Here is a 26,296-nt window from a genome sequence, read left to right on the forward strand (position 1 = left end):
AATACCTGCATTCAGGGTCTCTCCAAGCAAATACTTATTGCCAGTGGCACTGACCATTACAGTTTTATTGACTGTCGGGATCCTTACTGCACTATACGTCATTACACTTTACCTCAGATGGTTATCGAAGACTTCTGTCCTGTTCTGTCCGGAACTGACAGATAGCTGGTGCCTCTTCCGTACAGACAACACAGATTGGCTTTGTTGGCAGTCAAGCATGCCTAGACAAACTCCAGGGCTACAGTCGGTCTTGTAGAGTAGGTGTGTTCACATAATGATGACACTAAATTTAGCAACATGCTAAAGGGTAGGGGGCAAGCGCAGGCCGGGGAAAAGGGTAGTGCGTATTTGTGTGTGTGTGTGTGTGTGTGTGTGTGTGTGTGTGTGTGTGTGTGAAAGACATGTATAGCATGACATGAATGTTTGAGTGTGTGCTTGTCATGAACACAGACATGTTTGCTGTGAAGACTGAATGGGATTGTGCATTAATATGACAGGCAAAGACAGGGATGTCTGAAGCAGGTGTGTGTGTGTGTGTGTGTGTCTGTCTGTCTGTCTGTCTGTCTGTCTGTCTGTATGTGGTGTAGTGTATGTGAGCTCATACTTGCTCAGAGGAATCAGAGGCAAGGAGTCCAGTGGAGATGGAAGAGGGGTGCCCTTTCGATTCGAACCCAAACCCAATCTCACATTTCCCTGGAAAGTCAACCCTGACCTTTCTTCTAGAGGTCAAGGCCTATCAGGCAGGGACCATCTGACTGTTCCATCGCATGGAGAAAAGTGTGGAACCGGTCTACTAGAAGACCCAACTCTTTCAAGCACAGACACAAACGTCCACAGATCCATCTAGAACACTGATTTCATCCCCTTCTGCTTTTAGTTAGTATCTTTTTGTTAAGATACAGCTTGCATGTTTTGCTTTGAAATGTCTTCATAAGTGATCTAATGCAGGCACACAACCCAAATGGACACAATGTAAAACCGTCCCACTGAAACTCATCAGCTGGCATAGCCATCATACATTCCAGAAACTAGGCCTACTCCAGGGGTAGTCATTAAACAAGATGCTCTTCTGTTGTGCCACGGCTATGACTTTGTCGTGCCATAATCAACAATTATGTATTATGTGTACCAACAAGAATAAACAGGGAGTTGTACACCTACAGAGACACCTATGAAACGGACACGTTTCTCATCAGAGAGAAGCATTACCATACTCTTAATTTGAATTAAAACCCCTTATTCTCACTTTATGGCAGAATAAACCACAAAGCTATAGCACCTACTCTTCCTTAATCAAGGAATCATTCTTTAAACTTCTGTCTTTCCACTAGGGGAATTTCCTCCAAGGAAGAGTTGTGTAATCAGAAGCTAGAACTTCTCAACTCTTGACTGAACCCAGCCCCCGTTGTGTTCCTTTTATTAACTATTATAAGAAAAGATAAATAGCATCACTAATCGCATATGAGTCTAATGACAGCATTTTGATGGCCATTCAAGCACGCTGGGGCGCACCACGTTTTAGTGGCAGCAGTGTACGCGCGACACAGTCCCTAGCTCTCTTGCCATATACGGAGCCGCCTCACAGAGGGCGTCTATAAATTGCGCGGCTGCTCAGACGTATGCACTCTGCAGTCCGCCTGGACGGTCCGAAACAAGCCCGACCCAACCACACACAGGTAATGATCAATGCACTACCACTTCCGGCGCTTGTCGCTGATATATACTTGTCCCATGCCATTGTTGTTCAGTTTTTCTTCAGATATTGTATAAATCAACGTGCGTCTTATTCTGGTGTGATTTAACTTAACGCCAAGTTTGAAAATTAAACGCGTTCGACAGACATTTAATTTGAGGAACAGTAACCGGTTAGGGGCAAGCGCATCACGCGTACTGCGCGCTTTTGTTGAGATAGAACAAGTGAACTTCGAGGAAACGTATGAGAACTTCCCTACTAACAATGGCCCCGTCCGCCGAAACTTGAGTGCCCCATTTCAACTTACTGCAAATAGAGTAACCTGCGTGTACAGATGCGACCACATCGAAAGGCATCTGACATAAGGGGTTATGATGTGCCAAGGTCACGGGTATCGCCTTTAAGACCTCGCGTACTGAATTTTGAACACAGCACCCACAATAATTCTATTTATAGATGTTGAGAAGCTGTTTCTGATGGTTGAAATAAGCTAAATCGCATAGATCCTTGGTGCATGTTGCATGCAGATAATGCCGGCAATAATCAAAGACTCCCTTGATAGACTTTGCAGAATGACTTGGACGCGCGTCTTTCGTTATTTAGTGACCAATGGCAGGCTATTTAGTTGGCAAGCCAAAATTCACCTGTAAAAGTGTGAGCTTTATGTGTCTGTCAAATAGACTAGGAGACAAAGTCCAGCTCCCACGGTGTAATCACGCCTCGAGCACACCTCCATTGCGTCAGTGCGGTGCCAGCTTTGTTGTGGAATACAAAATCCTCACAGAATAGTGATAACATTCTGCATGCCGGTACTTCTGTTGACGGAGATAACAGAGAGAGGACGCGATTGGATGCAGTGGGTGGTGGGACCCGCAAGGAAAGCGCAAAGTTCGGGGAGGTTTTCATGATAACGCTAGCGCTGTCACAGATCAACCAGATCCGGAATGTAAATACAGTAGGCTCTCCGTGGTCCTCACGTGTGACTAGTGAAGTGCATCAGTACAAGTTGGCAAGCGTTGGACTATATAGCTAGCAGATGTGAGAGCCCTAGTCTATGAAGAGGCCTGAAGTATCTTATCTGTATGTCATTCACTATATTGATCATTCCACCCATTCCAGAACTGTAGATTAATAAATTAAACGTTAGTACCTCCAATGAAACAAAAATTCTCCCACACAATATGCAAAAGCTCTCTGCGGCTTTTTGCTCTGGGAAATGTAGCAGGTCAGAGCTAGGTCCTGTTCCAGGGCTGAACTCTATCTGTTGCTTAAAGGACACAGTGTATCTTCATATGATGCTGTCACATAGAGCACAGTGTGTTATCTGAGCTCGCTTTGACAGACACGGTAGTAGTATCACTCACTTGAGACACAACTCCTGTCTGAAGATATGTTACAAGGGCATTGTGTCTCGTGTGTGAGTGTGAGAGAGACAGAGCAGTGAGTTCTAGTATGGAAGAGATATATTGTATATTGTGAACCTTTGTGTGTGTGTGTGTGTGTGTGTGTGTGCGCGCGCGCATGTCTACCTGAGACTCAACTGAGCATCACAACGTTCTTTATTCTTCTGTGATGTCTCCGAGTGCTCTGTTGTCAAATTCTTTTCTTCTCGAGTGTGTGTACACGGATAGGTGGCTTAACACTCAGACAAAAGAAGTGTCTGTCTGCTGTGCCTGAGTGAGACACAGAATGATACTGTCATATACAGATACAGTGAGGTCAGATATGCTCAGTATAATCCTTATGGGGATTTTGCACCACATGACTGTATATCAAAGTCCAGAAGGTCACCTCCAAGAGCTGCTGAGGCATATCAGCGATTGAAATGTCACTGTGTGTGTGTGTGTGTGTGTGTGTGTGTGTGTGTGTGTGTGTGATTAGCAGCTGTGTAATACAGTCTGGCCACACCTTTACAGAAAGGTCATCACACTGTCACTGAAAGGTTAGAGGTCAATGACTGGCTGAGAGAAGGTCAAGGTAAGTTTAAATGTGACTGAGATCATGTGCACAGCATGTGTGCACACACACACACACACACATAGGCCTGTCTAGACACACACACACACGCTACAGAAAAGTTTGATGTGCAGTCAGTCACTCTTTCTTTCTCTCTCTCTCTCACTCGCTCTCTCACACTCTCTCACACACACACACACACACACACACACATACACACACACACACACAATAAAAAAACAAATAATGTCCTCTGTGCATTTCCGCCACAGACACTATTAATAACCTTGCATCCCTGAGAGAGCAGCTGAGCCTACTTGAACAGCTGTGTGTGTTCGTGTGTGCATGCGTGCGCGCAGATAAGCTACACTCAAGCACTGGAACAGTCTTGGTATCAGCTTGTTAATATTTTCTGTTCTCCATAAACTACACTGTGAAACATCACGTCTATCCTAAACATAAACTGACATTAACCTATAGGCTACTCGCATATTTATCATCATAGCCTACAAGGCAATATGCCTTCTTACATTGAAAACGCTATATGAAGCGCCAGATGGTTTTTGTATGAAAGGGTCTGAATTAATTTACTGTCGTCACAAAGCCTATTTCCCTAGCGTTTCTACAAACAGTGGCGTTGCACGCTATGCCACAGCATTTTGGTCGTTTTGCTGACGACGTCTATATCTGTGCAGAGAAGCATATGCCACTCTGGGCGTGCTATAGGCCTACCTACTCCCGATTTGAGAATCGTGCGTTATTAGTAGACACAATACGGCTTGGCAAGTGTAAGAGCGCTCCGACGCAAGCACATTTGCGACCGCGAGAGGAGGGACCGGGTGAAGGGCTTTGAGGAGTGGACAGTAGCCTATATAGGCCTCGCGCTTGTGGCGGAGGAATATATAGAATCATTTGAAAACGCAATTTTAAAGACAAGCCAAAGAATGAACAGACGGAACATTAGAGAGACCACAACAACACCCAAACGGACAGCTTAGGAGACTTGCAAATTGTGACAGGCTGCAAGATTTAGCCGCGATTCACCCGATCATTGTCTTGATTGGTCAGATTGGTTCTCACCACGCACTCTGATTGGCGGAATAGCTTGTTGTCACCGAGTGCGAGTGTAATTAAAGATACGGCGTTTCTTTCTTCGGAAATGGTGCTTCAAAGACTTGCTAATGCAGGTGAGAAAGGAAGTTACCAGACAATCAATATTGTTCTTCTTCTCAAGAGCACATAGACACACACCACAGAGGCACCATGCATATGTTCAATTGTGAGTGATTGCATTTTCTCCTATCTTTTCAGTCAGGATGTCCATCACTAAGATTCACGCCCGTGAGATCCTCGACTCCAGAGGAAACCCCACAGTTGAGGTTGACCTTTACACCGCAAAAGGTAAACACTCAGATACAGACACACACACACACACACACACACACACACACACACACACACACACCAGCCATCAGCCATAGCTAATGCTTTCGGAGTCGATTTTGCTGTGTTACTTACAAATATGTAAACAAAATCTTGTAGGGCCTATCACTTCCGCAGGTCTAGGTTGAGACATGACATTTTGAAGGATTTTGAAAATGAACACTCTCTCTCTCTCTCTCTCTCTCTCTCTCTCTCTCTCTCTATCTCTCTGTCTCTCTCTGTCTCTCTCTCAGGTCGCTTCAGAGCAGCTGTGCCCAGTGGAGCCTCCACAGGTATCCATGAGGCCCTTGAGCTGAGAGATGGGGATAAGGGACGCTACCTGGGAAAAGGTACACACACACACACACACACACACACACACACACACACACACACACACACACACACACACACACACACACACCTCAGCTGATAAATACTTTTCCATGTTCTGATTCTTAGGTACCCTTAAGGCCGTTGACCATGTGAATAAGGACATCGCTCCCAAACTGATTGAGAAGGTGCGTTCATTTGGCTTTTGATGCAGCTACATGCACTACATGAATGCTATCAATTGGCACACAGTGACAGTATCATCTGAAGTTACAGACAGACCTAGTTGTTCTTATTATAGCTCTTACTAGTGAAATGTTTTCCAACTTTGTCAACCTTTTCACCCGTTGTATATAGTGCTATGTGTAATTCTTTTCAGTTTCAATTTGATATGCTTTATGGACGTCACTCTGATGATAATAAAAGGACAAAAAGAAATAATTGAAAAAAAAAATGTCCCTCAATCTATCTATTCGTCTATCTGTTTTCCTATGTCCCCATGTCAATGAGCAGAAATTCAGTGTGGTTGAGCAGGAGAAGATTGACAAGTTTATGATTGAGTTGGACGGGACTGAAAACAAATGTAAGTACTTCTCTCTTCTTCCTACTAATGCACTATTGAACACAGACTCATGCAGGTAGCCAGAGGAACATCAGCTTTTGCCTCTTAGACTTACTGCAGATTTTATCGGAAAATGGTTGAAATCTGACCCGTTTCTCTTAGACTCAAGAGTATTTGAAGATTTAAAGTTGAGATCTAATTTTTGAGTTTCTTTCCTGGTCAATGTTAACATGTTCTCCCTCACCCCTCCTCTAGCTAAATTTGGTGCCAATGCTATCCTGGGCGTGTCTCTGGCCGTGTGCAAGGCCGGAGCTGCAGAGAAGGGTGTGCCCCTGTACCGCCACATCGCTGACCTCGCAGGAAACAAGGAAGTTATCCTGCCCGTGCCTGTAAGTGTGTGTGTGTGTGTGTGTGTGTGTGTGTGAGAGAGAGAGAAACAGAGAGAGACTCTGATCTATTTATTATTCCTTTATGCCTACTATCCTTGTATTATTTTATTATTAATAATAATATTATTATTATTATTTACTTATTTTATTATTTATTTATTTGTAATCTATGTATCTATTTTTTTCTTTTCTCATATTTCCTGTCTACTTTTTGTATGCTCTAATATGCAAAACATGCTTTGAGAACACAATGTTTCTTTGTCATGTCAATAAAGCCATTGAATTGAATTGAGAGAGAGAGAGAGAGAGAAAGAGAGAGAGAGAGAGGGGGGGGTAAAATGAGATTACATGTGTCGTCATATGCCATGCCACTCTTTTCTCCCCCCCCCCCCCCCGACTCTGACCCCGTCCGCCTCCTCCAGGCCTTTAACGTGATCAACGGTGGCTCCCACGCTGGCAACAAGCTGGCCATGCAGGAGTTCATGATCCTGCCCGTCGGCGCTTCCAACTTCCACGAGGCCATGCGCATTGGCGCTGAGGTCTACCACAACCTCAAGAACGTCATCAAGGCCAAGTATGGCAAGGACGCCACCAACGTGGGAGATGAGGGCGGTTTCGCCCCCAACATCCTGGAGAACAATGAGGGTCAGTAGTGTGAGTGTGTGTGTGTGTGTGTGCGTTTGAAAAGGAGTGTCCAGCTAATCCCAAAATTAGCGTAACTCTTCATTTAGGTAGATCAAATCTATCTATTAATGCAAGGAATGTCTGTCTATGTGTCACTCTGTCTGAATGTGGCACGCATAACTGTCAAACCACTCATCCGACTGATATCAAATTTGACACGTCTTGCTAATGACATGCGTGAGTGCAGTGCAAAGTTTGGTCGTTTTTGGACAAAAAATGACAAAGATATCGTTAAATTGAGCAAAATACAACTCTACCGCAATCCCACAATTCTACCCCTCTCCGCACTTTAGCCACGAACCTTCTCACTCACTCCAGCATAGAAACAAAAACGCACATTTCGCTGACAAACTCGCGTGTTGCCATTCATGGAAATTACGATGTCTCACGTAAACAATGGACCGTTTCAAGATTGTTAATGTTGGATAAACATGCTGAGCCCGACACACGTGCATCCATGTTGGTAAGCAGGCTGTTAAAGTCAACGTTGCATAGGCTACTCATCAACAACCGCGGTTGCCTAGCGGTTCTGTTGCCTGATCAGGTTGCTGATCTTGCAATGCTGACACACACGTCGGCAGCATTCTGTTAAAATTTGCATTTAAAACAGCCGTTCCTGACTCTATCTGGACATCTGCTATAACATTCATTCAAACATTACTTCAGAGTTCATAGCACTGGCATTGCCATGGTCAGCTTTTAGGCCACGGTTAGCTTTAGTCATTTCCCAACAACAGCAAAGACGCACGGGTACGTAATGTGTCTAATATTTCCATTAGCTGCAACTCAAACGCCTTTCCCCTTCACTTTTTTTACTTTGCAAAGACAGTAAAAAGCTCTAACTGCACGGGCTTGATTCTACATCATCACAATCTAATATGATACTGCATCAACGTTATTTGACAACAAGTTTCTTGGAAAACATTGTTTGTACGGGTACTGCACTAGTTGTTAGTGATATCAGCGTTGTTAAGAAAGAGCACAGTCAGAAGGATTTTTCCTTGTGTGTGTGTGTGTGTTTTGCCATCATTCTGGCATCTTTATGAGCTGAACGTTTCTACCTACAGCTCTTGAGCTGCTGAAGAGTGCCATTGAGAAGGCCGGCTACCCAGACAAGATCATCATCGGTATGGATGTTGCTGCCTCCGAGTTCTACCGCGGTGGCAAGTACGACTTGGACTTCAAGAGTCCTGATGACCCCGCCAGACACATCTCTGGAGAGAAGCTGGGAGATCTGTACAAGAGCTTCATCAAGGGCTATCCCGGTACGCACACACGCACGCACACACACACACACACACACACACACACACACACAGTATACACCTGCGCAAACATATACCTACATGCAGACATTAGCCGTTTTCAGACATTCAGAGATTCTGCGATAATTGCTTACCGCATTTCTGACGGTAGCGGACATTCAGACATGAAGCATGTGCGAAATGTATACGGCCGCCTGTTGGTCACATCTAATGTAGAATTTCCGTCAGTTGGGCTTTGGTTCGCTGGGCGGATAATGATGCCTAGTAAATGTGGCCACGCTGTCAGCTGTGCATGCCTGACAGCAGAAGAGTGTAGTTTTTACACCGGGAGTATGGAGGATGTTATAGCCTTGCTGCATTACCTGCAAGTGTGTTAGAGAGATGGAACTGTTCAGTGACATAGGGCGTTTTAAATACACATAATACTTCCCTCGATCGTCACTGACAAGTGTGGATTTTTTCCACAATTGCATTCACATAGCAGCTGTGGAAGCAACATTACGGCAACATGACTAGGTGGGCAGCAGGAAAAGTTCCAGTAGTAGATATACGGACATATGAATTCAGACAGCACAACAACAAAAACCCTGCCGTAAAAAGTCTGTGAACATTGCAGAAATACACGTCTGTCTGCTATTATGCACACGTTGCAAAGGCTTTCTTGTAGATTACACCAGTATTCTGTTACCCATGCACGCAAGTGTACTTTGTCCCTCTCTCTCACACACATACACTCATTAAACATCTGTTGTGTCTTATGTTCCAGTCATGTCCATTGAGGATCCATTCGACCAGGATGATTGGGAGCACTGGAGTAAGTTCACTGCCGCGGTCGACATCCAGATCGTTGGTGACGACCTGATCGTCACAAACCCCAAGCGCATCAAGGACGCCATTGAGAAGAAGGCCTGCAACTGCCTACTGCTCAAAGTCAACCAGATCGGTTCAGTCACAGAGTCCATCCAGGCGTAAGTGTGGAGCCTCCTTGCTGAGCTGCATGAGGGGGCCCAATGCTCTCTTTCTTGTGTAGGCGTCTTCCCGTCTCTTCCCCCCTTACACCTACCTTAACAGCCCCTACCACTTCTCAAAAAACGGAGCTAAGGCAAAGGCTCTTTTGAGTTCCATCTATCAAGGTTGTACAACTAAAGTGTCAGTCAGGGCCTCCTCGTCGAGCTGCGAACTGAGATCAGTATACAATAGGGCCTCCTTGTCGAGCTGTGAACTGAGATCAGTATACAATAGTGCCTCCTCGTCGAGCTGCCTCTGGGGGAATAAGTATGTTGGCCAATGAATTTCAGTTGACAAAAAGCCTTTTACAGAACCTGGTGTTGTGGAAATAGTATGATCAAACACAAGACTCGATCCACCCAGACTAATGCGTGTGCGTGCATGTGTGTGTTTGCAGGTGTAAAATGTCTCAGGCTGCCGGCTGGGGTGTGATGGTCAGCCATCGCTCTGGAGAGACAGAAGACACCTTCATCGCTGACCTGGTGGTCGGACTTTGCACTGGACAGGTACCTAGTTCTCTCTTTTTCTCTCATCTTTTCCTCTATAATTTTGCTTCTCTCACTCTCTTTCCTTCTCTCTCTCCTTCGCACTGTCTTTCTGATTCCTCCTTCCCCTCCCTTTTGTCTCAGGGTTTGTCTCTCCCTGCCTGCCCATGCCTTTCTTTCAGTCTGCTGTTATTTTTTCTCTCTCCTGATCAATTCTGTGTTTCTCTCCTTTCAGATTAAGACTGGCGCCCCCTGCAGGTCTGAGCGTTTGGCCAAATACAACCAGCTGATGAGGTGAGACACACACACAGTCACACATATACTTGCTTGGCATTACTGTAATGACTGCACTTGTATTAATGACTGCGAGTTTGTATGTCCTGATGCTATCTTGGATGCCAATCTATATCACACAGTTTCAAACAAACCTGCCCTTGAGGCAAATAAATGGGTGGGTGAATGAATGAATGAATGAATACAACTCTGCAATCTCATTCACAGGATTGAGGAGGAGCTTGGAGACAAAGCCAAGTTCGCTGGCAAGCACTTCCGTCACCCCAAGCTGTAGACACTTACTACAGAAACGCTGGAGTACACACACACACCAAGATTGATCCACCTCATCCATGACAACCCCAGACAAACACCGCATCTGACACACACAAAAGCATATGGGGATGAGAGATGACCAACCTAGTGTCAGATTGTTGTCAGAATTCCACTTTTTGAAATAAAAAAAGAACACAAACTGTTATTTCCTTTGTGTTTTTGCTTTGTGTCTTTGCTTTAATAGCGGGTCTGGATATAAAAGCAGCACGGGGCTGTTTTTTATTACATTTTAAAAAATCATATCACCTTGTGTGCAAATTTTAAATATAAGATGTGTAGCAATAATACCCTAATACAAGATACAAGGAAATTTTAAGACCTGAGAGGTATTTCACAAAATCAGAATTAAGACATCCAAGATAAGGGATAAAGCCAGGTTTGACATAGCGTTGTCTAGTCATACTTGCTAAACTCGTTTGACTAACGCCAATCTAGGATGAATAGGAGCGACTATGTCAAACCAGGTGTAATACTGCGTTCATGCAGCTCGGAACCTCGGAGGACCCGCCTTTAAAAAGTCCCGACCTCCGAAAAAAGTGTGTTCATGAGATCAGTTCGGAAAATAAATACAGGAAACGCATAAATACGTTATTACAACTGCTTAGTATGGTTGAGCAAGAAGGAAAATGTCTTGGGCGAATGTTTCTATCTGTGTTGTTAATTTAGTGACAAATTACCTTGCCTATTCGTAATGACAGTGAAATTCACCTCTTTTGTTGTTGCAAGGGAGGCCGTCGTGGTTGGAGAATATGATAGTGACGTCAAGTCGGACACCTCGGGGCACAAAACTTCCGCACGAGTCTCCGAGCAAAAAATCCAACCCGACCTAGCGTTCATGTCATTTTTCTGCTATCGGAGGTCAGAAATTTCCGAAGGTCCGATGTGCATGAACGCACTATGACTCGATTAAATTCATTCTGGACTCTCTATCCGACCACATAAAGACGTGGGGATACTTCGGTTTGGCTTTAGGGACCCTCTACTCACTACCACGTAAGTGTAGTGTTGGTTGGAACAGTAGAAGAGGTAGGCTATGTTTTGTAGCGGCAAAAGGACTTGCCCCGGTCACTTCCAGGCTAACGAGTTTTGGCTAAAAACGGTAGCTCGAACTTTCTCAAAATACATCCGAATGACATGATTTTGGTGTCAACTCAACGTATGTAGGCTACTCCCAATAGTCCGAAAAATTGATCTAAAGTGCATTTCACTCCGGATTATCCCTTTAAGCCTTTCTTGTCCAATGTGTTGAATATAAGGCGGATATGGTACAGGTGAATAGGGTAAAAACATTAACAAGCATATATCACTATGAAACTTCACCATTTGATAACTTAGATCAATATGAAAAATAAATGTATTACAAGTTTTCTGAAATATATGTTTGAATATGCAAATTAGGTATGATGTAATTACTGTAAATATGCACTGATTTGCATAAACTTAAAAAGATATAGCCAGTATCGGATAAAGGCAGTTTCAATCTTTTTCTTTTCATTTTGTTGACATAAGAGATGAAAAGTATTTTAGAGAGGGAATTATGGATATCTCGTTTAGTTATGCAGTAAATCAGAAAATACTATACCAGCCTTTAAAAAAATAAATTTTCGCCATGCATGTTTTTTGGAATAAAATGTCATGTAAATCAGGCTAAGAATAATATATTAACAAACCCCTTTGTAAAAACCTTCTAAACATAGATAGGTATAAGACTGAAAAGTTTGGTGTATGTAGATGTGACATTGTGAGGTGGAGATTTTGTTCTCCTAAAAAGACCAACTGGCCACAATTCCCAAAGAAGCCAGGTGCTGAGCTGTACTGATGAAGCACTTTGTGCTTCTCCCATCCTCTCAAAGGAAATCTGGATGTCATTCATAGTGACCATTGGGTCCAGGTTACCTGTCTGACCAAGGCATTTTGCCCCAGATTACTCAAATTGGCTGAGCAGCCAGATCTTGGCAGACTGCTGGCTGTTCCAAACTTTTCCATTTGAGAATGACTAATGCTACTGTACTCTTGGGCACTTTCAATGCCGCAAAAAGTTTATTGTATCCTTCCCCAGATCTGTGTCTTCACACAACCCTGTCTTACTGACAGTTCTATCGACGTTGTGGCTTGATTTTCACACTGACATACACCATCAACTGTGAGACCTTATATAAAGAGATGTGTGCCTCTCTTGTAATGTCCAATGAACTCATTTGGCTCAGGTGGGCTCCAAACAAGTTGTAGAAGCATCCCAAGAACCATTGATAGAAGTGGGATGCACCAGAGCTCACATGCAGGTATAACAAAGGGTGTGAATACTAACCGCCGAAAGCGTCAAAGCCATGACGTGAAACATTTGAACAAACCACAAGCAGCAATCCTGCGAATTTGACATTCTGATTAGTTGACGCCGAACCGTGTCATAGCTCATTACCATAAAGTTAATTGAGATTCAACTTTTTTTTGACGCCCGTGAAGCTCATGAAGCCACGCTCACACCCAGAACGCTTTTGACGCCGGTAACGCCGACTCTCCATAGAAAATGAATGATTTCCGGCACTCTTGACGCTTTTGACGGTCTTGGTCTGAACGCACAATAATGGAAATGGAATATTTCCGTTTTTATTTTATTCCGCACTTCCTACACATAGGAACATTTGTGTCATCAAACTTATTAAGCTTCACTGGGGTTAGGCTATATAATATTTAAACAAGAATTTATAATTAGTTTCTTTAACTTTAATGTTAACAGTTGAAGGTGAGGTCAGTTCAGTACACAGAGTTAACCATTCCTTTTTGCTGAATTTTATTTTAAGCTCTATTTCCCAGTTTGCTCTTAAGGGAGAAAAGGAATTCTGGGAATTTTCAGACAGAATTCTATACAATTGAGATATCTTCCCTTTTACCGAAGTGGCAGAAATAACAAATTCTTCCAACTCAGTGGGATAGAGTCTAAGTTGTCCCTTTTTTTTGTAAAGACATAATAATATGGCGAACTTGCAAGTATTTGAAAAAATCTGTTTTGGGAATTTGATATTCTGTACAAATAGCAGTAAAAGATGTAACAGACTCAGAGTCCCCATCAAACATGTCCGAAAAAGTTTTCAGACCATGAAGTGACCAGTTTCGAAAGTCGGTTTGACAGAGAGCTAGAAAGTCGTGGGTTAAATGCAAATAGGGGATTCTTTGCTTATATGTGCTTCTGTACTCAGGTGCCTGTTACAATCTCACCAAGCTTCTAATGTGGCTTGTAAAGGGGGCAACCCCTCTACATTAATCAAAGATTGGAATTTGTTGACATTCAATTCAATTCAATTCAATTCAATTTTATTTATAGAGCGCCAAAACATTACACATGTCTCATGGTGCTTTACAGGGTGTTAAACCTTCAAAGAGAGCCCATGAGCAACAGGGGCAAGGAAAAACTCCCTAGAATTGGAGATACATATAGGAAGAAACCTCAGACAGATCCACCACTCAAGGGCCCAACCCATCTGCCTAGGGTCAGTTAAGTAGAGTAAAGTCATTTGTAGTATCAGAAGGTTCAAACAGTCCAGTATAGGGAATAAATAGTCCATCAGTAATCCATTAGTAATTTTGGAGGGTAATGGATCGCTAGGATGCGTGGGCCGGGGATCCTGGCAGGGAACCACAGCAGGTAATGGTAGGGCAGTCATAGGGATGATGATGGCAATGGCACTCAGGGGGATGGGACTTCAGGTGTGATGAGGGCCAGGCACAAAGATGGCTGATGACTGGTAATGGTTCACCTCACAAGTGAGGTATAGGGGAAAGGGAAGAGAAATAAAGTGTGTTAGTATTACTATAAGTCATGATGGTTGGTATTAATAAGTATATCAATGGGGATATAAATTATTACACTATAGAGGGAAAAGGCAGAGGGGGAGAGGGAGTTGAATGACAGGACAGAGAGAGAGGGAGGAGGGGGAGTTGAGAGAGACAGAGGGAGAGGGGAGAGAGTTGTACGACATGACACATGAGAAGTCCATGACAGTGCTATGCTATAGCAGCATAACTAAGGTATGGTGGAGGGTAGTCAGCACCAGCACAGGTGTGGTCAGTAGCCACCATGGGAGGCATCACTGGGGCACCAGTCACACAAGCCCACAGCAGAGGTGGTCTGTTCCAATGAAACCCTGAAGTGGTTGCCGTTCCACACTGCACCATACCTAACTATAGGAAGCACTAAAGAGATATGTTTTAAGTCTAGACTTAAAAATAGGGAGGGTGTCTGCTAAACGGATTGAGGGAGGAAGATTATTCCAGAGGAGAGGTGCGCGGTAACAAAAAGCTCTGCCTCCTACTGTAGTTTTTGAAATTCTTGGAGTTACAAGAAGTCCAGTATTTTGTGATCGTAAGGGTCTAGGTGGATTATATAGGACTAGAAGATCTTTAATATATTCGGGTGCCCTGCCATTTATGGCTTTGTAAGTTAGAAGTAGAATTTTGAAGTCAATGCAACTTTTAACAGGTAGCCAATGTAGAGATGCTAGGATGGGGGAAATATGTTCATATTTTTTGGTCCTAGTGAGTGTGCGAGCAGCTGCGCAATGACATAAAGTGTCATGTGTGACCAATCGTAGCCGGTCGGCAAAACGGCAAATATCCTTCTTTAAAACAAATGACTTGAGTGTTTCTTTCTTCTCAACCTTCAAAGAAAAGCCCAAGTCTAACTCTTCCAAAGCCGCTGATTGGATACGCTGGCCTGGAGTCTAACGGTGTGGACACATATGCACTACATATGTGTCGGAAGGTGTTGCACGTCTTCCCCTCGTTTGTCGTGAGTGGGCGTTTCGTTTGAATTGTCAGTTAGCAGTTCATAAGCAGTTCGTTTTAACTTGTCTAAAGTGTTTCTCACAAATATACACCATTTTAGGCGTGTATTTAACAGCATACGAAAATATTAATAGCCTACACAAACTATGCAAGCCATTTTGAAATATTGTTTTATTTAAACTACTCAATGCAATCTCAAATCCTCACCAGAAACACCAACAGTCAATGTATTTCTCCAAATCCAAGTTTCGTTTATTTTATGGACAACTAGCTGGTCGTGGAAGAGTTCGTTTAAACATGAATTTGACATGTATACGGAACCAAGTTTCACGGGCACTGTTGTACTACAACGACGAACCTACTACCTCGTGCTTTCATTGGACAGACGGCTCGCGTTCAACGGACTCATTTGCATAGAGCTGGGGATCGGCCAGCTTTTCTGTCGCGCGACAGGTTTTCAAATGCAGCGCTGCCTTCCCGGAATGCTTTGCGGGTCCGTTAAAGTCGCTTGACGTCACCCATAGGGAAATAGCGGGTTCCGACACGACAAAGTGAAGTGCCGGAAAGATCTGTCCGTACCGTAACGGTGCGCTGCATTTGAAAACCTGTCGCGCGACAGAAAAGCTGGCCGATCCCCAGCTCTATGCAAATGAGTCCGTTGAACGCGAGGCTACTATCCAATAGGAGTAGAGCACAGGGGCGACAAGGGGAAGTTCTATTGCAGGTCGTCTGTACTAGAGGTTGTAGTGCAAAAAAATCCTACGAAACTTTAGTTCCTAGCCATGGAGGAAAGAATCATAGTCGCCGTTGCAGGCTATCCAAATTTATATGATCCTACCCTGCTGTCCTACAGGGACAACGAACAGCGAAATGCTGCCTGGAGGGCAGTGTCAGCGGTGGTTGGAGTCCCTGGTGGGTTTTTATGAGTGTGCACTGTGTAGTAAAATTAAAATATTCATCAACAGTTGCAATGTTAGCTGAAAGCACGTGTGCATCTGCAGACATCGGGAAGATAAACGCAGAACGAATGAAACATTCCCGTTTTCTCTGAGTGCAACGACGATAGACAGACATCATTTTGGACAAAAAAAGGCATAGAGTATATTAACCTCCGTTGCTCAGCCAAAATGCTATAATGCTATAATGGCAACGCATGATATTTTCATAACCGCGAGATACGTGCTTCACCATGACGGCAATATATAGCCCATCAGCGATCAATCTATTTAAAATAACACATATTTGAAGTACCATTCATGATATGTTGTCAAAAATTTAAGTTGTGACAAGTTTACATAGCTTAAGATGTATGTCTCATTCCCAGCCAGGAGGGACAAAGAGAGATTATGAGAGGGGATTATTGAAATGTTAGCAGAGAGAGATTATGAGGGAAAAAACAACATAATCAGCAGTAGTTGAACTAGCATATTCATGTACATAACCTACATACATTTTCATACATGTGTGTGTGTGTGTGTGTGTGATATTATTATTAGAGGATGTGTGCCGTGCCCGGTGGAAAAGCCTCCGGGACCAATACACACGGGAGAAAAGGAAGGAGAAGGAGAGGAACAGGAGTGGGGCTGGGGCCTCATCAGCTCGGCCATGGAGGTATATGGCTGTGATGGGGTTCCTGGCCCCATTCCTAGAGAGCAGGCCAACAACCTCTAACCTGCCCCGCAGGGCTACCCCTGTCCCCTCAGCTGCGCCCACATCTGCCCCGCTGCCCGTGCACACACCCACATCTGCCCAGCTGGCTGTGCCAATGCACACACCCACACCTGCCTTGCTGGCTGTGCACACACCCACATCTGCCCAGCTGGCTGTGCCAATGCACACACCCACACCTGCCTTGCTGGCTGTGCACACACCCACACCTGCCTTGCTGGCTGTGCACACACCCACACCTGCCCAGCTGGATGTGCCCATCACACCTGCCCCGCTGCCTGTGCCTGTGCACACACCCACACCTGCCTCGCTGGCTATGCACATCACCACACCTGCCCAGCAGCCTGTGCCTGTGCACACACCCACATCTGCCCCACATATACCCACCACCACCCCGCTTGAATATACCCCCCTGGCTGTGCACACCCCGTTGGTGGCACCCACCATCCCACCTGTGGAGCCTGGAAACCAGGAGGAGGCAGGCCCTTCCACCTCTCATTTTCGCCCTCCCCTGAGGAAGAAGAGAGGGAAGGGCAATTTGAGTGTCTTTGAGCGCGAGCTCTTGGACACTCTGCAGGAGGCAGAGCCAACACCACCACCTTCTCCTCTTCCTCCCGCTCCTCCTGGTCCTCCTGGTCTGTCCCCAACAGACGAGGACGAGGTTTTTTTTTTAAGCCTCATGCCGGCTATTCGCCGTCTGACCTTGGCCAAGAGGGCCGAGGTGAAATTCAAAATTTATCGCTTGATTTATGAGGCAGAAGTAGAGGGAAGGGATTGATTTTCTTTTAGTTTATTTAAATGTTCATCTAGGTTCAGTTTAGATCTTATGTTAAGTTTATATCTTATATGTTATTTATGTTCATGCTTGTTTTTTTTATGTACATCGTTCATAAATGCCAATCTGCCAATCTGTGCATCTGATATATTTCTGTTTAATAAATAATGGAGTTGCCTCAATGATGTGCATGACTATCATTTTTATTAATCTGTAGGGTTTATGCTTGCTGTGCAGTTACTAACCCAATATTGACAGATATTAGATAGCTTTACTGTAACTGAAGTTTAATATAATGTTGTTTGGAAGAATCCTGTTGATACTCACCTGAAAAAGAGAAACTTCAGAGGTAAAGCAACACAAAAGCAAGTGTGAAAAAAGAAAACTGACAAGATGTGAATTGCATATACACACAATGAAGAGTTGGGTTCTAACAGGTGAGTTGAATGACAAGGGTGGGTTAAGAGTTATGAATTCTCAAGAGTCCAAGCTTTCAAATGGTGTATAACATTACTGCATAGCACTATGGTTGATAAAATGATGAAATGTATGAACCATAGCACTCTCTAGGACAAAATCAAGCAGAGATTCAGATGTGTGTTTGGAAAAGCTTTTAAAAGGGGGGGTGATTTAGACATCGATTTAGACAGGTTATTAAAGAGCAGTGTACTGTATGTATAATGCTTGTGCTACTTTGGAATTATGCTTTTCAAGGACAATGTGAGTGGCTCTTAAAAGAGCCGTTGTGTTAATGCCGCTGCTGGATCGGTTCATGGTTGGACCTGCCAAGGAACAGCACCCTCGCCGCTGAAATAAGAGGAGAAGTTGGCTCTCACTCTCATGGCCTCCCGTGTGGCGTTGTTCGCAGACATCCTGGAAACTCCCCGGAGGCAACTACCATCGCCAGGCCTGCGGAAACAACCTGCACTCTGCCTTCTCCTCAGGGTCATGACCCGCAGGTAGTTGTGGAGCACGCAAGTGGCTCTGACACACGTCTCAGCAGTGGAGGGGCTGACAGCCATCACTCTCCTGTACATTCGCCACTGTGAAGACAGAATGCCAAAAGCACACTCAACTACAAGCCTGGCACGGCTGAGGCGGTAGTTGTAAACCCTCTGCTCTCCAGGGACATGGGGGCCAGGGAAAGGGCGCATGAGGTTCCGGCGGAGGGGAAATGCCTCATCTCCCACGAACACATATGGCATTGGACCACGATGCTCAGACCCAGGGATGACTGCATCTTCAGGGAGGTCCAGGGTGCCATCTCGGAGGCCCTCGCCAAAGGCAGAGTTGTGGAGGGAGCCGCCATCACTCGTCCGGCCATATCCACCGACGTCAACTACCCTGAAGAGGTAGTCAGCATCCACCACTGCCAACAACACGATGGAATATGCGCCCTTGTAATTATAGAACATGGAGCCGGAGTTGCCTGGCGCCTGGATGACCACATGCTTCCCATCCACCGACCCAAGACAGTTGGGGAAGTTCCAGAGATAGCTGAACCCTTCAGCTATGTCACGCCAGTCCTCCATACATGGTGCAGGCAGGTATTCAGGCAGCAGGGCATCCCAGATGGCAGCTGACACCTCCTTCACCACTTCTCCAACAGTGCTGCGGCCCACCCTGTAGCTGCTGGAGATGGTTCTGAACGAGTCCCCTGTTGAGAGGTATCTGTGAAGATATGAAGACATATTGAGTTACATTTGCATGCAGTTTATTTAGATAGTGCACATTAACCAGTAAACAGTGTTTTAGCTATCATGAAACAAAGTTGTTTTAAAATCATATAGTGAACGTCCACCACTCAATTAAAGTGTTTAAAATAAAGCCATGTAGCCTATAGGCCTATTCCAATAATAAATCAACCCGCCATAATCATAACTAGCGTATTATAGCAGTAGCCTACCGTAGACAAATAGCAAGGCGCTGAGCAGGACCAATTGCCTGACGAAAAAAGGTATTCATCTTGGCAATCCGCGGTCCCACTCGCGCCAGCAGGTCGTCGAACAGCTCCCTGGACAGCCTGAAATGTTCCCTGAACATGTCGTCGTCCAGCCGGAGCTCCATCACAAGGCGGTGGTACTCCCCACACTCCCGCCGGGCAGCTTCAGTCCGGATGGGGTGAACCCAGTGGCGGCGACGGGGCTTCTTCCTCCGGAGGTACAGGAGAGCAGCTACAATAATTCTCCGCTGTCTTCGATTCATGGTTAGATGACTGCTTAACGAAATCCATACCGGTATTTATACACGAAATTGGAGGGAGAATTGATGTGTCAATACACATCACTACTCCCTCCAATTTTTAAAATTCGAGAGGGAAGAAATTAGGTTGGTTGGTCCCGAGCAAAACCACAACATCCGCCGATGGTTAAAAAGCGGAACGCCCATCAACGTGCAAATTGTAGGAGGGGCGCGACACCTTCCGTCAAAAAAGTCGGAAAGATCTGGCTGTACCGTAACGCAGGCTTGGCCTCAACCAGGGGGTCAGGATTTGACTGATTAGCTTCGCCGATTAAGGCACTTCCTCGTCGCCATTTTCCAGAAATACATCATGTCCGGTGCTGTTTTCCTCATGCTGATTGGTGGCTGTTCCACTCTCAGCTCATGCACGAGCTTAGTGTGGGCACGTGCTCTCCTTCTGTACCTTACGTCAATCAGTAACCTGCCACTTAATTGGCTAAGTAAAACGGCACCGGAAACAAGCCCCTTGAAACGCCATGTTGAAGCCTGAAAAAATCATTCAATTTTGGCAATTTTCACTAGCCTAGCATTCCCATTGAAATGAATGGGGGCGGGACTTGTTGACTTTCTCCAGTTCTTATACAGTAGTAGAGCTCGACAGTCCCGCCCCTCCTCCGAGAGAGCTTATTGTCCGGATGTAAATTTCTCATTAATTTCTCCCATTGATGTCTGGAAAAATCTGTGTGTAAAAAGGTTTAGACCATGCCTTAGGCTAAACAGCTACGGCGTGACTCATGATACAACATATCATTTCGAGCCAAAAAACGATAATTTTTTTTTTTTTTTAAAAAGGCAAAGGTACAAGACTGTGTACATATCTTAAATTCCGAGTTAAAGAACTCAAATCCCGTGATGCTTTGCAAACGTACACACATTTCCAACATTTGCAGCCTAACGATAGTTGGATCCAAGCTAGGGCCGAATACATGAAAAATCATGAAGATTGGGCACTTCAGGAAAAGTTTTTGATTTTTGGCAGGGTGTTAGGTATGTGCCTAAGGTTTTTAAAAAGTTGGGGTGGCCCCCCCTAGTGGCAGTTACCATAAAATCCAAAATGGCCCCCACTGAAAAGAGAAAAGGCTACATCTCAGTTTCCTTTAGTCATAAATTGTTGTATAATGACACTTTTTCTACTTGATTTGATACAAGGAATGATCATGTTGATATTATCTTCCTATATTCAGGTTATTTTCATGTCAAATGTATTGCCATTCACTTTTTGCTTGAGAAAGGTCCATATCTCTGAAATTGAATAACATAAAAAGATTATTCAGGCCTCCAAACCAATACATTCATCCTTTAGGAATAATATTGAACATGTTAACATCATTCTAGTGAGAAAAATATTGTTTAGCAAATGCCTTTACCAGAAACTGTCTATTTCTGAAATCAATACATCATAGTCCAGCAGCCAAATGCCATAATTTAGGTGAACCTGGCTTTGTCGGTTAAAGTTTTTTTTTGTTGCCGAATCTAGTAGACTAGGGGTACCTCTTTAAGATTTAGGAGGGTGCCCGGTGATATCCCTTGGACAATTTCGTATATTAAGCCTTTCTTTTCCAATGTGTTGAATATAAGGCGGAGATACTAGTATAGGGTTTTCTGTAATGTTTCTGTAATAGAGATATTGACAGTTTATTTGAGCTAAATATTACTATGATAATAGATTTAACATGGAAATTGACTTACAATAAGAAGAATATATCAGAATAGGATTCCTTGTATCAAACAAAGTAGAAAAAATACATTATACAACAATCTAAGAGCACCCCAACTTGTATCCATTGATCTTTTAAAACCTTAGGCCTATACCTAACACCCTACCAAAAATCAAAAACTTTTCCAGAAGTGCCCAGTTTTCCAGAATTCGACCCTAGCTATATTAATCTGAGAAAAGAAGATGATTACTTCCTACCGTTTCCATTGAGTAAATTCAACCTTCAAGATGAGAAAACCGTTCTTTTTTGGAAGAACACACATTGCGGGAAAAGTTGAGACAGTTTGTTTGGGATTGCCATGGCAACGGCGATCTCTACCAATCAAAGGCTCTGCTTTCACCAGTTTTACACATTAGGCTGTTGGGTAGTGCAGTACTCTCTCATTAAATCGTGAATAAAACATTTTTTTCTGAAAGCAAGGTTAATGCCCCATTAACTTTTGACATCTATATGAGCAGGTATAATCGCTTAGTCACACCGTAGCTGGTTTTAAGTCTACCATGGACGGTTACGATTGTATGGCTTATTCTCCAGTTGTCAATGGAGAAATTGTATTGGATTCTTACATCCGGACAAGGCTGTGGGCGGGACTGTCGAGCTCTATACCTCCATAGCCTCAATGGTGCGACCCAAAGCCATCAGTGGCTTTGGTGCGACCCAAGCAAGGGGGCAGCGAACGTTCTGAGAGTGTAGACAGTATGGCGGCCGCCATGCTAAAAAGTAGACCGTGGCTAGCTGGCCATTCCATTGAATCCTATGGGGCGTAAGCGCCACTTTGACATCAAATAACGTTAGAGCTGAAGCGTTTTAAGCCTTTATATGAACATTTTCTATTGTCGGAGTGCATACTACATTGTGAAATTGGCGTCATAATCTCGTAACTGTTTTATCGGCAGAGTAATAAACTTTTTCCGAAATCAATGCTAACGTGAGAATGCGCATGCGTCCATAGAGAGTAAAGCGTCGCCATAGGTCAGACTCGGTCAGACTACGTGCCTACGTCACATGTACGACACCTGAGCCTGCGCAGGAGACCTATGACGGAAATAGAAGACCTAAAAAAAACGTTGAAATTTGCTTCCTCGGTCTCTGCTGCCGTCTACGTGATAGCTCTGTCCATATCTTTTACGGTCTATGGACCCAAGGGGGCAGGAATATTCCCGGAAGTAGTAACACGAATTGAGCTGGTGATCAACCCTCTGCTAACTCCCATGAACGGCCATAGATTGCAGATTTTTTAGCGATCCCATAACTTTATGTAAAATGTGCCCTGTGTCGCCCTTATAGCTTCTGTCTATTCTATATAGGGTATCGAAGGCAAAACTAATTCACGTCTTCCTCGTATATAACGTTGGTTTCCCGTAAAGAAGTATAGTTAGCATGTCGGTTGGAGGGAAGCTAACGTTCAACGTCGTATTTCCCGTAATATTTGGATAAGAAGCTATGTTAGAGCTCAGTCCAGCCTGCACGAAAACCATGACGGAAAGTCATTCACAAGATCAGTGAAAAAGCTTGTAGCCTACGGTAGCCTACAGTATTATAGGATAAAGCATTACCTAGAGTAGGGTGACCAGACGTCCCGATTTTCCTGGGACAGTCCCGATTTTGAGTGGCGTGTCCCGAGTCCCGACAAAAGCCCGTCGGGATGCTAATATGTCCCGGTTTTCACCAACCACTGTTGAAGTGTGGTTTTAATATAGCCTGATCACTACCTAAACCCATGTAGAAACTAGCATAAAGCGTCCGACGTATGATTTGTGTGTGTGTGTGTGTGTGTGTGTGTGATCGTGTGCCAGTCAATCGCAGTCTGCACAATCTTTGCAGTCAGCGTTACATTGCTTCATTGCCTCGTTTTAATGGCTAGCAAGTTACGCTACGACAATGCTGAAGAGAAAGTCATCATTCTCAATAACCTATTAGTCCGTGAGCCAGAGGGGTTGGTCGTTATCAAAAAGGGGGCAAACCATACCTTTACTGAAAGCCTGGAATATCAGCTTTTCAATGATGTATAATGGCCATCTGACAAGCTGTTTAGAGTTATCACACATAATGTAAACTAAGGTTGAGAAAATAATATGGCTGAGTTTCGTTCTCAAAAAATGTTTTCATGCATAGGCAAGATAACAGGTGAGGAATGTTTAGGAGTCAGACAGTGCAGGCCCTATAATCTCTGACTGAAAGTGCACAGAATTTGTGCATTTACACAGCAATATTTAAGAAATTTTCTCGGGGGTGATACCCCCAAACCCCCGCTGCAAAAAAAAGGTTCACCTGTCGCATGTTGCCGTTACATTTGATCACGCACAAAAGTGTCCCGGTTTTAGTTCAGAGAAATCTGGTCACCCTAACCTAGAGGCAAGTAAAGATAATAATAATCCCATCTATCAGACGAGTTACAGCAATGTGCAGGATGGCTAACGTTACAAAGTGAGTAGCCTACGGGTCTGCGCAGTACGATGGAAAGTAAACGGAATTTTGTTTCTACCCCCTCCCATTGAGAACAACGGAGTCTGTTTGTCCATTTCTTTTAGGTCTATGCAAAGCCATAGATATCTCAAAGTTGTGACACAACCATTCACTCCCGTGTACAAAAAATGGCGGCACATCCGGTATGTCATGGTCGTTCAGTAGTTCCTCTCAATGGGGGAATGAATGAATATCTCAGGTATTATCATAAGACTTTTCTACATGACTTATGGCCGTGTGCATAATAATGCATTTTCAGTGAGTAATATATGTATGTGGCAATGCAGTTTGTAGTAATTTATAGTAAAAATAGAAATGCGATCACTGCTGTCAGTCCCGTAGTAAACCAGGGACCAGGCCTGTGAAAACCTTACTGTTCAACGGGGCAGAGGACCACAAAGTCCCCTCTACCACCATCCAGGTCAGTGTTTCCCTTAGAATTTTTTTCCAGCAGTGGTGCTAAGGTCTGCCAAGCACCCCAATTTCAACTATGATGTTGGCTGTTGTGCTTTTAGAATGTGGAAGTAGGCCTAATTTTGAAAATCCAGCCGTGGTGCTGCACCACTGCTGAATACATTAGGGGAAACACTGCAGGTGGTAGGCTGGATGATTGGCCATTCTTTTATCCACGGTGGTCCACTGTACACTGGCCTCAGCCTATGCTTTTTCCCCTATTTTGAGTGGGCACACCGATGAGATCACGGTTATTGACATACATGACTGCCCAGACACGGATGTGGCAGAAGTTGTGTCTCTAGGTTTCTTTTGATATCTACAAATTGAATGAATATTAAATGTGTATTGAGTAAACATTATACATACAATGTTTAAAGGTGCTGGTTGGGTAACAGTCTTCTGTTGACAATTAAAAAAAAGGGAATTCACATTACAGCTTGATGGCAACAAAGTACTGACACCACATGATAGAGAGGAGATCAACGCTTTGACTGTAGAATATTTTTGTAATTGTAAAACATTGATTTGCAACTGTAGAATATTTTTGTAATCGTAAATTATTGTAGGATGCTGTAAAACCATTCCGTACCCGTAGAACAGATTTGTAAGTGTATAGGGTATACTAATATCGACAATTACTTGTACAGATCATTTTTACAGTTACAAATAATTTCTACAGTTTCAAAACATGATATACACTCACAAGACTTTTGAGTCTAATAGTCCATACCATTAGCCTTTTTCTCATTCGAATTTGAGACCTTGCAGTCGGAAAAGTCTCAAGTCTAAAGTAGCCTGGGATATTCTAAGTGTCAGTTTATTGCACATTTTAAAGTGTAACTGCACCCTAACATACTGTATGTTTTTTTTAGCTGTTGATTGATTGAAGTTACTCATAAGTGGTGACCTACACTATTACCAGGGTTAATATCGACAAAAAACGTGTTTCCCGAGAAAAGTAACATTTCGCATGATTTTGTATTGGAGATATAGCTCTCCGCGCCCTCTACAGGTTGAAACATGGCATGGCATTTTGGTCCAAAATGCTATTGGAATGCTGACGTAGTCCTGCACTTTTCTTGACACGAAATCACCATGGTTGATTGGCTGCAGCAGTGCTGCACTACCTTCCAAATTTCAGAACGTCCTGCCCATTTTGAAAGCCCTTTTCAGAAATGTGAAGTGGGTGGAGTTATGGGGTGAAGTTACACTTTAAGTCATTTTGATTAGCCACTGCATTCCCATCTGTTGGCATCTTGTTGCAAAATCCACAGAATCATTTTAAGTAAGCAAACTGCATACAGGTTATCTTTGTTCCTGACGTCAGACATGATAAATATCCAAACATCTTGTATCTTGCCCTGTGCTGTGCCCTGATTCAGTGCTGCCAAACCTCTGCTTACCCTCTCTCTCTCTCTCTGTCCTGCGCTGTGCTGTGCGAGAGGGAGAGTGGTTACAGTAGAGCGGAGAAATGTGTGCTTCTTTTACCGAAATATATAACAATATATTTTGCATTACTTGCATAACATCACACTTGGCACTGCACTTACTCATGCCAGCAAGTCACCTGCCACGTTTGAAATCGGAGGAACATTTGACAACACCCGAAGAAGACCAACATTGGTTAAAACCTTGTGCAATAAATTCACTTCGAGAGCAGCAGCAACAGTGTGCGGGTACTTTTTCATTTTTCACTGATCTATTTTACCTTGCACCTGCACCTGCACTAAGTTGGATGTACATGCAGCGTTCTCTTAGTCTGGTTTTCACCATACTAAACTCAA

At 43.9% G+C, this 26,296-nt stretch overlaps 1 protein-coding gene across 1 annotated transcript; it reads left to right on the forward strand.

The window, feature by feature from the left end:
• Positions 1 to 1,608: 1,608 nt before the first annotated feature.
• eno3 (enolase 3, (beta, muscle)) lies at positions 1,609 to 10,551 on the forward strand. The gene is made up of 12 exons (XM_062516211.1): positions 1,609 to 1,676; positions 4,961 to 5,050; positions 5,326 to 5,421; positions 5,534 to 5,592; positions 5,918 to 5,987; positions 6,222 to 6,355; positions 6,778 to 7,000; positions 8,107 to 8,304; positions 9,071 to 9,272; positions 9,710 to 9,818; positions 10,033 to 10,091; positions 10,299 to 10,551. The coding sequence occupies exons 2-12, from the start codon at positions 4,966 to 4,968 to the stop codon at positions 10,363 to 10,365; spliced, it is 1,302 nt and encodes a 433-aa protein (XP_062372195.1). The 5' UTR covers positions 1,609 to 1,676; positions 4,961 to 4,965; the 3' UTR covers positions 10,366 to 10,551.
• The last annotated feature ends 15,745 nt before the right edge of the window (positions 10,552 to 26,296 follow it).

Source organism: Sardina pilchardus, chromosome 16 (genome assembly GCF_963854185.1).
Source record: "Sardina pilchardus chromosome 16, fSarPil1.1, whole genome shotgun sequence".
NCBI lineage: Eukaryota > Metazoa > Chordata > Actinopteri > Clupeiformes > Clupeidae > Sardina > Sardina pilchardus.

Excerpts from the sequence above, each read along its gene's own strand:
- eno3 (XM_062516211.1), top strand. The coding sequence starts at position 4,966 with ATGTCCATCACTAAGATTCACGCCCGTGAGATCCTCGACTCCAGAGGA. Across the intron at positions 6,356-6,777 it reads AAGTTATCCTGCCCGTGCCT|GCCTTTAACGTGATCAACGG; the intron begins GTAAGTGTGTGT and ends CGCCTCCTCCAG. Across the intron at positions 10,092-10,298 it reads AAATACAACCAGCTGATGAG|GATTGAGGAGGAGCTTGGAG; the intron begins GTGAGACACACA and ends TCTCATTCACAG.